Source organism: Rissa tridactyla, chromosome 16 (genome assembly GCF_028500815.1).
Source record: "Rissa tridactyla isolate bRisTri1 chromosome 16, bRisTri1.patW.cur.20221130, whole genome shotgun sequence".
In the NCBI taxonomy this organism is placed as follows: domain Eukaryota; kingdom Metazoa; phylum Chordata; class Aves; order Charadriiformes; family Laridae; genus Rissa; species Rissa tridactyla.
The window spans coordinates 8,387,826-8,399,619 of record NC_071481.1 but is presented as its reverse complement, the minus strand read 5'-3'; the positions used below and the strand labels follow the sequence as shown (position 1 = coordinate 8,399,619).

Below are 11,794 nucleotides of genomic sequence, written 5' to 3'. Positions count from 1 at the left end.
GGCGGCGGCACGATAAGGGCCAGCTGCCAACCGGTGAGGTTTCCCCTTGTTTTTCTGCTGGGGGATGAGATAAGAGCAGGGCACCAGCGTGAGATAACGCCCCGGGGGACAAGGAGCTGGGAGGGAGCCCGTCAGTAGCCGAAATTCAAGGTGCCGTCGCCTTTGGGTGCTCAGAGGGAGCCACGGGGTGTTTCGGGGTGCGCACGGTTCGCAGACGGGGCGTGGAGCGCAAGCAAGCCGGTAGTTTCAGGGTGAAAAGCCATTTTCTCCGCTACCAGCCTTTCTCAGGTCCCCGGCACACCGGGGTTCCCCGGCACAGGGGAGGACCTGCACCCCGTTTCGGGGCCGGGAGCCATTGGAGGAGGAACCGGCGTTATTCCAGGCTGAAGGGGAGGTTGCACAACGCGGCCCCGAGGGAAAGCGAGGCGGGTTCGGGCTTTGCTCAGCTTTTGGCTCCGGCTGCGTTGCTTTCCATAACCTTCCTCCGGTGTTTGTTTAGCGCTTTACTACCCCGGAGCCATTCGGGATTTAGCTCCCCGGAGGAGGAGGCGGCTTTAGGGGGTGCGTATCCCTTCCTCGCCCTCCTTCCTCCTCCTCGTCGATCCCGAGCCCCTGAGCACCTCTGTTTGCCGTTCTCCCCGCGCAGATGTCGACCTACAAGCGGGCGACGCTGGACGACGAAGACCCCCTGGACTCCATCAGTGAAAGCGATGGGTACCCCAACGGCTTCCAGGTAGGGGTTCTTGTGTGGTTTAGCGGAGGGGAAAAAAAGGCGATTTTAGGTCCTGGAAAGCAGCAAAGGAGGTTGGAGAAGGTTTTTCCGCCTGGGACCAGCCTTTCCACGGGGCAAAGTCTGGCGTGGGCAGAGCCGTGTTGGCTCCTGCTGCCCTTTGCTCCCCTCCCGGCAGCAGCGACGGGGGAGCCTGCGGGACCAGATCCTCTTTGCAAAGCCCCAGCACCCAGTTTTTTTGCCGGCCGAGCCCCTTCCTGGCATGGCCGGGGCGAGCAATTATCGCGACGGTGGGAGCTTTGTCCCCGCACAAAAGGGGATTAGGTTAATTCCTCCCTGAGCAGCGGGGAAAGCGGCTTAAAAAGGACCACGGGTGGTGAGAAGAAACCCCACGGCTGCCAGCGTCCGGCCTCGCCGGGGAAGATTTGGGGCCAGAGCGACGCTCTCGGTGCCGGCCCCGCTGCCAGCCCCATCGGCCTCTGCCCGAAATGGTGTTTACCGCCCCAAAAATCAGGGCTCCGCTGTGTTTTTTCGCTTTCCCCGTCGGGGCCATCTCCGCTCGCCGTCACATCGGGATGTTTCCTGGGGATGTTTTTCGGCTGAGTGGGAGTATCCTGTTACGGCACTTCCCGATGCCGTGGTGGCCCCCACCCTCTCCCAGCGCTGGCGGTGGGGACAGGGACCACCGGGGGGGGGCGGGGGGGGGATACAGCCATGCTTGAGGAGGGATTCGGGTGGCACGGCGTAGCAGGTGAGCCTGCCGAAACGCTCGCCCCGCTCCCTTTCCTGCCATTGTGCCGCCCTTCCTGGCTGGTTTCTGGAAGGCAGCTGCCGCCTTTCCCAGCCCCAGCCATGCCGGATCCCTCGCCGGGGGCCAAATTCGTGCTGCGGGCTGCAGGGAGTCAAATGGGGGACGCACGGGTGGGTTTTTCCGCCAGTGGGGAAACATCGCTGCTTTTCCCGCAGGTGAACTTCCGCGGCTCGAGGAGCAGCCCGGGGTGCTGGGCTGAGCGGACGCGCTCCGAGAAGCAGCTGCTGGTGGTGGTGGGGGTGCTGGGGACCGTGCTGGCCGCGTGTCTACTGGGTCTCATCTTCCAGTACAGAGCCCGTAAGTCCTCGCACCGCGCAGGGGTCCTACGCCCTTGACCTGGGGGGGGTGGGTTCGCTGGGATGGGATGCCTGGGTCCAGGACGGGATGCTCACCCGCCTCCCTTGCCCCAGGGTGGGATTCGGAGGTACCAGGCAGGATGTTCAGGTGTGGGGTGGGATGCGTCGGCACAAGACAGGGTGTTTGCCTGCATCCCTTGCCATGGGGCAGGATGCTGAGGCAGGGGATAGGATGCTTGCCTGCATCCCTCAGCCCAGGGTGGGATGCTCGGGCATGCGGCAGGGTGTTTGCCTGCATCCCTTGCCCCAGGAAGGGATGCGCGTCTCATGCTTTACCCCAGAACTCGATGCTTGGGCAGAGGATGGGATGCTTGCCCACAGCCTTCCTCACTACAAGAAAGATTTTGAGGTGCTGGAGCGAGTCCGGAGAAGGGCAACAGAGCTGATGAGGGGTTTGGAGCACAAGTCTCATGAGGAGCGGCTGAGGGAGCTGGGGGTGTTCAGCCTGGAGAAGAGGAGGCTGAGGGGAGACCTTCTTGCTCTCTAGAACTCCCTGAAAGGAAGGGGTAGCCAGGGGAGGTCGGGCTCTTCTCCCAAGGAACAGGCGAGGGGACAAGAGGAAACGGCCTCAAGTTGTGCCAGGGGAGGTTTAGATTAGATATTAGGAAAAATTTTTATGCTGAAAGGGTTATCAAGCATCGGAAGAGGCTGCTCAGGGCAATGGTTGAGTCACCATCCCTGGAGGGATTTAAAAGCCACGCAGACGTGGTGCTTAGCGATATGGTTTAGTGATGGTTTTTGTCAGAGTTAGGTTGATGGTTGGACTTGATGATCTGAAAAGTCCCTTCCAACCTTGGCAATTCTATGATTCCATGATCCTTCCCAGGATGGGATGCTCAGGCGCTGGACAGGACGCTTGGGCACAGGATGAGACGCTCACCCGCATCCCTCGCCCTGGGACGGGATGCTCGGGCAGGATGCTCGGGGATGGGGTGCTGGTTCATATTACTTGCCCCTGGATATCGTTGCCCTGGAGCAGAGTGTTAAGGCACAGGGTGGGATGCTCGGGCACCAGATAGGATATTTGCCCACATCCTTCGTCGCGGGGCAGGATGCTCCCTGGTGCAGCTCGTCACGCCGCGGCGGAGGAGCTGAACCCCTCATTCCCACCCCCCAGGGTCACCCGCCGTGTGCCTGTCGGAAGCCTGCATCTCCGTCACCAGCTCCATCCTCAGCTCGCTGGACCGGGCGGTGAATCCCTGCGAGGACTTTTTCAGCTACGCCTGCGGGGGCTGGATCAAGGCCAACCCCCTCCCCGATGGCCACTCGCGCTGGGGCACCTTCAACAACCTCTGGGAGCACAACCAGGCCATCATGAAGCATCTGCTGGGTGAGTACGCGGGAGCGGTGGGACCCCCGCGGGGCCAAGGAGTCCCTTTAGGTCCAGGGGATGCCAGAAACATGCCCGCGAGGATGTAAGGTTGGACTTAAACCCCCAGTGTCAAACCGATCCGTGACACGCGCGCGCTGCAAGGACATTGGGAAGTGGATCCTGGCTGTGTTTGCTCTCCTGGATGCCCGTGGGATTTTTGGCCGTGCTGACGCGGCTCTTTGGTGACGAGCAGGGGAAGGGTCCTGGCCTTGACTCCACAAACCCCATGGCGGCATTCCCAGGAGCTCTGAAATTCAGGATTTGCACCTCAGACTGCATCCAGAGACCGTAGCACCCCAATATCACCCCAGGGAGATGTTTTTTTCCTCCTGCTATAGCTTCCAGCCTCTGTGAGCAGCCTTTTTGGGGTGCTGGCTGCTGATCTGGCTGGTTTTTGGGGGGCCAAAATTCCCCCGGCGGAGGGAGGATCCTGGGCTCAGCCTCTGTGTGCGAACACCGAACTGGGGCGGCTTATCCGAGCAACCGGCGGGGACGGTTTGTTCAAGCTTTGAGCAAACAACTGGCTCCTTATCAGCACTTTCCACTGCGCCGGGGCTGATTATCTGAAAAGAGAAGGTTTGGGGAGAGTGTTGTCTTTCAGAAGAAGGGGGGTGGCGCGGGAACGGCTTCATCCCTGGCTCTTCCCGCAGAAATCTGGCGCTGGTTTTACCGGGAGAAGGGACCGGGCCTCTGTCCAAGCGGTCGCGCTCGGCATTTCCTTGAATTCCTTGGAGCCGAGGGACCTTTAGTTAATAAAACCACACAGCTGGGAAGCCAAAGGTGCAAGCTGTGTCATGAGGAAAATAAAATAAAATAAAAAAAAAACAACAACAAAAAAAACCCCTAAACCTCTGGGGAAGCAGAATTTTAGAGTGAGGGGAAAAAAGAAATAAAAGGATGGTTTTGGGTTTTGGAGGCAGAGGAGAAAAATGGGTTTATTGTTCCTTCTCACAGGAATAAATAATATAGAGCTGGAGAGCGCCAGCACGGGGGCAAGGGCAGCGCAGGGGGCTGGATGATGCTGGGAACATCAGAGCTGCTGGAAAAATGCTTTTTGTTTTTTCTTTCTTTATCTTTCTGCTCCAAAGAGCCGGAGCAGTCGCTGCGGGTGGGAGAGGAGATGGAGGCAGGAGGCCAGGAAGGGCTGGGGGCCACGGGATGCCCTTGGGGTCACAGAGGAGACCGGTGGGACAATCCTCGGCGCCTTTTTGGAGCCTGGCTTTGCCCGAAACGGGGCTGAATGTTTCTCTGCTGGAAGGATGGGGGCTCTGGCAGGCATCGGCAGGATGGGGGATGGATGTCCATCCTCGGGGACCCCCTGTGAGCCACTCTGGCTACCTCCCGTAGAAAACACCACGGCCAACGTGTCGAGCGAGGCGGAGCGCAAGGCGCAGCGTTACTACCAAGCCTGCATGAACGAGAGCAAGATCGAGGAGCTGCGCGCCGCCCCGCTCATGGACCTCATCCAAAAGGTTTGTCCCCTGCCTTGCAGCAAAGCTGCCTTCCCCGGGCGGCTGCGAAATGGGAGGAAAAAGCTCCTTTATGGGCAGTCCCAGCCCCCTCCAGACCCCATTCCCAGTGCTTCCTGGGGAAGAGCATCCCTCAGGGCAGGCGGGCAGAGAGGGGAAGGGATTTGTAAGGTTTATAGGCAGGTCTTGCCTCTCCTGAGCTTTTTAGACCCATTGCAAGATGTTTCCCCCCAGGGTGGGCATTGGGGGGATATTTAAGCAGCTCCAGGTGGTCATTCCTTACCCAAAAACTGGTTGCTGTCTCTCCCCAGCTGGGCGGCTGGAACATCACGGGTCCCTGCGCAGGGGACAACTTCAACGCGACGCTGCGGGAGGTGACAGCGCATTACCGCACCTCGCCCTTCTTCTCCGTCTACGTCAGCGCCGACTCCAAAAACTCCAACAGCAACGTCATCCAGGTGGATCAGTCGGGGCTAGGCCTGCCGTCGCGGGATTACTACCTGAACAAGACGGAGAACGAGAAGGTCAGGTTGTCGGGGGAAATCTGGCTTTGCCGGGAGGTGCCATGGGTGGGTGGCACCCACCATGCTGATCCCCCCCCCATCCCACCATGTAGGTGCTCGCCGGGTACCTGAACTACATGGTGCAGCTGGGGATGTACCTGGGCGGCACCGACGAGGAGTCGACGCGGCAGCAGATGCAGCAGATCTTGGATTTTGAGACGGCGTTGGCCAACATCACCATCCCGCAGGAGAAACACCGGGACGAGGAGGTCATCTACCATAAAATGACAGCCGGAGACCTAAAGGTAAGGATGGAGCTGGCGAGCCTCCCCGCTCCACCGTGGTTTGGGAAGCGGGATGGACGGGTGGAGGTGACGCAGCTCCTCTGAGGAAGCCTAACGCTGGCTGACACCGTCTGGGAAGCTCTTGCGCAATAGCTTGGCCCATGCCCTCCTTGGGGAAATCCCACCCTGACCCGCTCCTCCCATTCTCTGGACCACCCTCAGGGCTGCGGTCCGGCTGCGGACGTCAACTCGGTCACCTCCCCGTGTCCCCGAAGGGGCCCTAATGGCTTATGTCAACATTTTTGACGCCCGCCCCACTTTCTTTTCCTTTGCGGGAGGAAATTGTTTACTCCCCTCCGACCTTTGGAGGATGCCGCTGTTATGGGAAGCGGTCTCTGCAAAATCAGCTGAATCCCTCAAACGGGGGCTGATGCAGCGGCTTCCAGCTCGGGAAGCGGCTGCCACCCCCCCTTGGATGGCTTTTGGGTCCGTAGCAGCGGCGTGGCTTTTGCAGGAGCTGGCGCCAGCCGTGGACTGGATGCCCTTCCTCTCCACCGTCTTCTACCCCGTGGAGCTCAACGAGTCGGAGCCCGTCGTGGTCTACGCCAAGGAGTACCTGGAGCAGGTCTCCGACCTCATCCTGGCCACCGATAAATGGTGAGAGCCCCCAGCCCGCACGGAGGGCTGCCCAGGGAGGGCAGGCACGTCCTGCCGCCTGCTCACCACCTCTTGCCACAGTCTCCTCAACAACTACATGATCTGGAACCTGGTGCGGAAAACCAGCCCTTTCCTTGACCAGCGCTTCCAGGATGCTGAGGAAAAATTCATGGAAGTGATGTACGGGACGAAGAAGGTGAGGGGGAGCCCCCCACTGCCCCCACATCGCCGTTAAAGTGGTGACAGCTTTTTAAGCAAAGTCCTCATCACATCGCATCCAAAAACTAGAGATGTGGGGCAGGTTTTGGGGTGGCAGCTCCGGTGCAGGGGGATGGATGCGGACCCCATCTCCCAGTGGGACAAGGGGATGGGAAGGTGCGGGACTTTGGCCACTGACGACCACCTCTCTCCCCATGCAGACCTGCCTCCCGCGCTGGAAATTTTGCATCAGCGACACGGACAACAACCTGGGCTTCGCCCTGGGGGCCATGTTCGTCAAGGCCACCTTCGCTGAGGACAGCAAGCAGGTGGTACGTCCCCACGCGAGCAGCGTGCAAGCCACCACGACGGTGGACAGTTGGGGCAGCCAATGTTTCTCTGCCCACCTTTTGTCCACCGTGCATCTCCTTTCACTGGGTTTTTCACCCGTCTGCATGCCATTTCGGCATCCCGGCCTCTTCCTCCCCACCGGGGCGAAGGGTCCTTGAAGTCTCCGGGGTGGAAGCCGTCTCTCTGGGCTAACGTTGCTCCGCCTTTTTTTGTCCAGGCAGAGGAAATGATCGCGGAGATTAAAACAGCCTTTGAGGAAAGCCTGGAGACCTTGCAATGGATGGACGAAGAGACGAGGAAATCAGCCAAAGAGAAGGTGAGGAGCTGGGGAGGAGCAGCGCTGGGAAGGAGGGGGTGACGGTGGGGGGTGGTGGAGCTGGGCAAGCTCATCCTTCCATCCCTGGCACCAAAAGCACTCTGGTCCTTGTCACCCCCCAGGCAGATGCCATCTACAACATGATCGGCTACCCCAAGTTCATCATGGACCCCAAGGAGCTGGATAAAGTTTTTAATGATGTGAGTTGGTCAGATACATCCCCTGGGTGCCCTATTCCCCCCTCTGCTGGCATATGCAGGACGTGTGCCCATCACCACGGCCTCAGGGTTAGCCTCAAGCCCTAGGTTTCCTCCAGAAGGGTCTCACTGGTGTCCTTGGCCGTTCTCTGGGGGCTTCCCGGAGAGCTGCGGGCCAGTTCTGGGGTGGCTGTGGCTCTCGGGATCCCTGCCTGGGAAGAGGAGGAGCCGGTTTCCATAACGGTGATTCATTGCTCCGCTGAGACTCTGCAGATGTTGGAGAGGAGGAGAAATGAGAGCGGCCGTAACTCAGCCGGCTCCGGAGGCTCAAATATGACCATGGAGGGAGGAGCGGGGCCGGGTGATCACCGTGCGCTGCTCACGCCTTGCTCTTTTGCAGTACGAGGCTGTGTCTGACCTCTACTTCGAGAACGTCATGCAGTTCTACAACTTCTCAGCCAGGGTCACCGCTGACCAGCTTCGCAAACCACCCAACCGGGACCAGTAAGTCCTCTGCTCTACTTCCCCGTTGTGCTCAGTGGGGAATATCACAATATCTGGAGCACTGGGATTTGTCGTCCACCAGGCCATGCTGGTTTGGGGGAGTTAAATTGGGGCTGATGGCTTTGCACCATGATAAATGGATGGTGTTGGAGCAAACATCAGCATTGGCTTTGTGCTGCCACGTTGGCCGTGTCCGTGTCCCTGCAGGTGGAGCATGACGCCTCCGACCGTCAACGCATACTACTCTCCCACCAAGAACGAGATCGTCTTCCCTGCCGGCATCCTCCAGGCCCCTTTTTACACCCGGGCGTCTCCCAAGTAAGAGCCTAAGGAAAACAGGGAGGACAGGATTCCCAAATTTCCTCCCATCCCAAAACTGGAGGCTAAACTTCATGGCTGTGGGGAGCAGCGGCTGCTCTCTAAATCTCAGCATCGCCCTCCCGCAGGTCACTGAATTTTGGTGGGATTGGCGTGGTGGTGGGTCATGAGTTGACGCATGCCTTCGATGACCAAGGTATGGCCAGGCCCAGGCGGGTGGGCTGCCGGAGGGTTGGCTGGCGGGGTGATGGAGGACCCACTGTGTTTTTGGCAGGGCGGGAATATGACAAGGACGGCAACCTGCGTCCCTGGTGGAAGAACTCCTCGGTGGAGGCCTTCAAGCGGCAGACAGCGTGCATGGTGGAGCAGTACGGCAACTACACCATCAACGGCGAGGCCATCAATGGCAAGCACACCCTCGGGGAGAACATCGCTGACAACGGTGGCCTCAAAGCTGCCTACCGGGTAGGGCCACGGGGCTGGGGGGATGCGGTGGGGGGCATGGTGTGGTGGGATCAGTGTTGTCCACTGAGCCCACTGTGCTCCCTGGCCTCCAGGCATATCAAAACTGGCTGAAAAAGAATGGGGAAGAGGAAACCCTCCCAACTCTCGGCCTCACCAACCACCAGCTCTTCTTCGTTGGCTTTGCCCAGGTAGGTCACTCGGTGGTGGGTAGGGAGGGCGGACGCACAGGTTCTTGAGGGGTGGAGGCATGGCCAAGTGGTGTTGGGAGGGTGTGACAGCAAAACTGAGGTCTCCAGAGATGCTGCGTGGTGGATGGAGAACCAGACCGGGGTGGTGCTGGTTAAACAGTGAGACAAAGCTGGAGCTCAAGCTGTGTAGGTGCCCATCACTCAAGCGGGGAGGTCCGATTTGGCACTGAGTGGGGCCTTATGGTTGCGGCTACCGGCAACCATACTCGTGCTTCTCGCCTTCCATTTGCAGGTGTGGTGTTCGGTTCGCACGCCGGAGAGCTCGCACGAGGGGCTCATCACCGACCCCCACAGTCCCTCGCGTTTCCGCGTCATCGGCACAGTCTCCAACTCCCGGGAGTTCGCGGAGCATTTCGGCTGCCCCCTCGGCTCCCCCATGAACCCCCCCAAGAAATGCGAAGTCTGGTGATGGGCGAGCACTGGAGGGAACCGGCTGCCGGTTGCTTCGTCCTTGCCGACAGCTGGATTTCCCCGGTCCTTTTGAGAGGCTCAAACCACTTCTCCGTGCAACAAACTGCCCAGCTCTCAGCCGGAGCGGCGCCCCGCGTCCCCGGTGTCGTCCGAGGTTCGATCCACTGTGAAAATTCCTCATCCTCTCGCTCGTTTGTGAAAGGACTTCGATTTTGGCGGTCTTTTCCTTCCCACCATGACCGGGCCACGTGTCGAGGCACGTGCATCCGTGGGCACTGCCCTGTATTTACACGCGCAGCGCTCCAGCCTGACCCACCCCCCCCCGGCAAAATGCCTCTTTTTCGGAGGCGATAAAGGGAATGCCACGATGCCGGTGCGTTTGGCTGCGTGTCTAAATACACCTGACGCACCTTCCTCTCTCCAAAGATACGCACATGAGGATGGAAAATATTTTAAGATATATTTTTTTTTTTGGTGGGGGGGAGGGGAAATATATATATTTTTGTTCATGCGTCGTGGAATACACTGGAAAATTTCAGGGAAAATGCATTTAAAAGCCTTTTTTTAGTAAAAGATTCATATATTTATTAATTTTTTTTTTATTTTTTTTTTTTTACTCAGTGCAGCTGTAGGTGCAGCACCCTGTGGTGACAGTCCCTCGGCCGGGGAAGCTGGATGGGGCTGCCTGGGCTGCGGATGCGAGTAGCCAGCCCCGGATCCCAGGTTTCTCCAGGAGGGACTGTCCTCAGAGGATGCTGATGGGGAAATTGGGAACAGCGGGCCTGGGGACAGGGCTGGAAGGATGCTGTGGGTCACAGAAAGGCTCTGCCGGGATGCTGCAGCTCCTGGGATTAGCTTTAATCCCGGAGCACGAAGGGACAAATTGACATGCCAAAGATGTCACGGAGGCGGTGACGCTGTGGATGGAGCACCCGGTTTTCCCTCCTGTCGCCTCTGAAGAGATGTCAGCCGCTTTTTCCCGGCCCAAAGGCTTCCCTGGACAAGCGCAGGCAGTTCCTACCACTGCTTCACTCGCCGCCGTACGGCCCGGGAAACTGCAAACCCCGAAACCACCGCACGGCCCCAAACCTCCATCCTTCCGTGTCCGGTTCGGCACCGCTGTAAGATCTGGCCAGGACAGGGGCGAGGGGCTTTTTTTAAGGGTTTTTTTTAATGCTCCTTTTGCGGTTTTGAGAAGAAACCACTGACAGTAGCTCAGGTGCTGCATGTTGTCTTGTGGGGCACCTTCTTGCTCTAGACAGAAAGCAAAGACGTAGAGGGATTTTTAATATTTATATGTAAAAGAAGGGATGGGGCAGGATTTTTTTTGTAACTATTTTTTCACCCTACGTGGGCTTATCGTAATTGAAATAAATACTTTTTACTGGGTCTGGAGCTGCTCACCTCTTGTTCTTTCGGACAGCAGGGAGAGTCTTGTGTCCCCTCTCCGTATCTTTCTCCCTGTCCCCAGCGATGAGTCCATCCTGTGCTGACAAAAGTGAGCTGAGGAGGCTTTTCCCAGCCTGTGCTTGGCATCGGCCGCCTCTCTCCGAGGCTAAAGCCAGGGTTTTATGCCCCAAAACCTCACTCTCGCTGCTGGTGGGTGGTTGCTTTCCACTTGTATGGCATGGCCCCACACATCTCCCCGGCAGGGAGGTCTTTCCCGGATGCTTTTCCTTCCTCCCGGGTGAGTTTTTTGGCTGGCCGGGCTGTGCTCAGCCCCGCGCGGGTTGCTCTCCAAACGGCCGTATTTATAGCTCCGTGATGCCGGCTGGCTGCTGCCAGCTCGCTAATGCAGGCCAACGTTTCGCTCCCAAACGGATGCTCTGTGGCTTCCTCAGGCTTGCCCGAAAAAATGCAAGGCAGGACCTGGACCGCGGGCTCCCAGCCGAGCACCTGGGAGGGCTGGTGGCCATAAAACAAGCCATGTGCTGGGTGCTCGTTTGCTATTTAGCCCCAGCTCGTTATTAAGGACTGGATTTGGGCTGCAGCCTCCTGGTTTCGCCCCATCGGCAGCGAGCGCTTGGAAATACAGAGCATTTTTGCTGCCGGGATGGGCAGGGCTGAGCCAGCAGCACGCAGGGGCTGCGAGCGTTGCATCAATATAGACGGTAAAATTTCCCTCTTGCTGTTTTTACTGTGTTTTCTCGCCCAGATTGAATCGAAACGCTTTCTGCTTGCACGCCTCGGCGCGAGGCCCTCGGTTTCCTGCAGAGCTGGGAGACTGGCCCTTGTTTTTTCCCCGGGATCTGGCTGGAAATGGTGGCGCAAACCCGCAGAGGGCGGTGGAGCCGAGAAAATCATTGCTTGAACTCTCAGCTGCCGGGCTGGCAGGAATCAGCGACGCTACCGGAGTGGTGTCTTGGCCTGGATTTGGCCCCGCGGGTTTAAAATGGGGTGAAATACCTGCGTTCCTAGGAAAAGAGAGGAGCAGCGTGGGTGCAAGGCAAAGAGGAATTAAACGGGGAGAGCAGGGCTGGGGTGAAAGTAGGGAGGGGAGCACAGCCCATCGCGTGGGGAGGTGGGATGCTGTTAGAGGCGGTTTAACCATCCAAAAGGGAAATATTTTGGCTCTCCGGGGGTTACTCGCAGTGAGGGACTGGG

General features: G+C 58.6%; 1 protein-coding gene across 4 annotated transcripts; it reads left to right on the top strand.

Annotated features, from left to right (window-relative positions):
- Positions 1-46: 46 nt before the first annotated feature.
- ECE1 (endothelin converting enzyme 1) lies at positions 47-10,585 on the top strand. 4 transcript variants are annotated; one of them, XM_054222097.1, is made up of 18 exons: positions 47-150; positions 647-733; positions 1,697-1,838; positions 3,015-3,227; positions 4,617-4,741; positions 5,050-5,262; positions 5,355-5,546; positions 6,040-6,182; positions 6,264-6,378; positions 6,602-6,712; positions 6,949-7,047; positions 7,170-7,247; positions 7,645-7,748; positions 7,956-8,066; positions 8,195-8,262; positions 8,341-8,531; positions 8,624-8,719; positions 9,012-10,585. In XM_054222097.1, exons 2-18 carry the CDS (start codon positions 647-649, stop codon positions 9,186-9,188), a joined length of 2,265 nt encoding a protein of 754 aa, XP_054078072.1. In that variant the 5' UTR covers positions 47-150; the 3' UTR covers positions 9,189-10,585. The 4 variants fall into 4 exon arrangements, with proteins under 4 accessions (XP_054078072.1, XP_054078073.1, XP_054078071.1 ...); XM_054222098.1 differs by having other exon boundaries at positions 113-240; XM_054222096.1 differs by lacking the exon at positions 47-150 and adding an exon at positions 172-561.
- Positions 10,586-11,794: the final 1,209 nt, after the last annotated feature.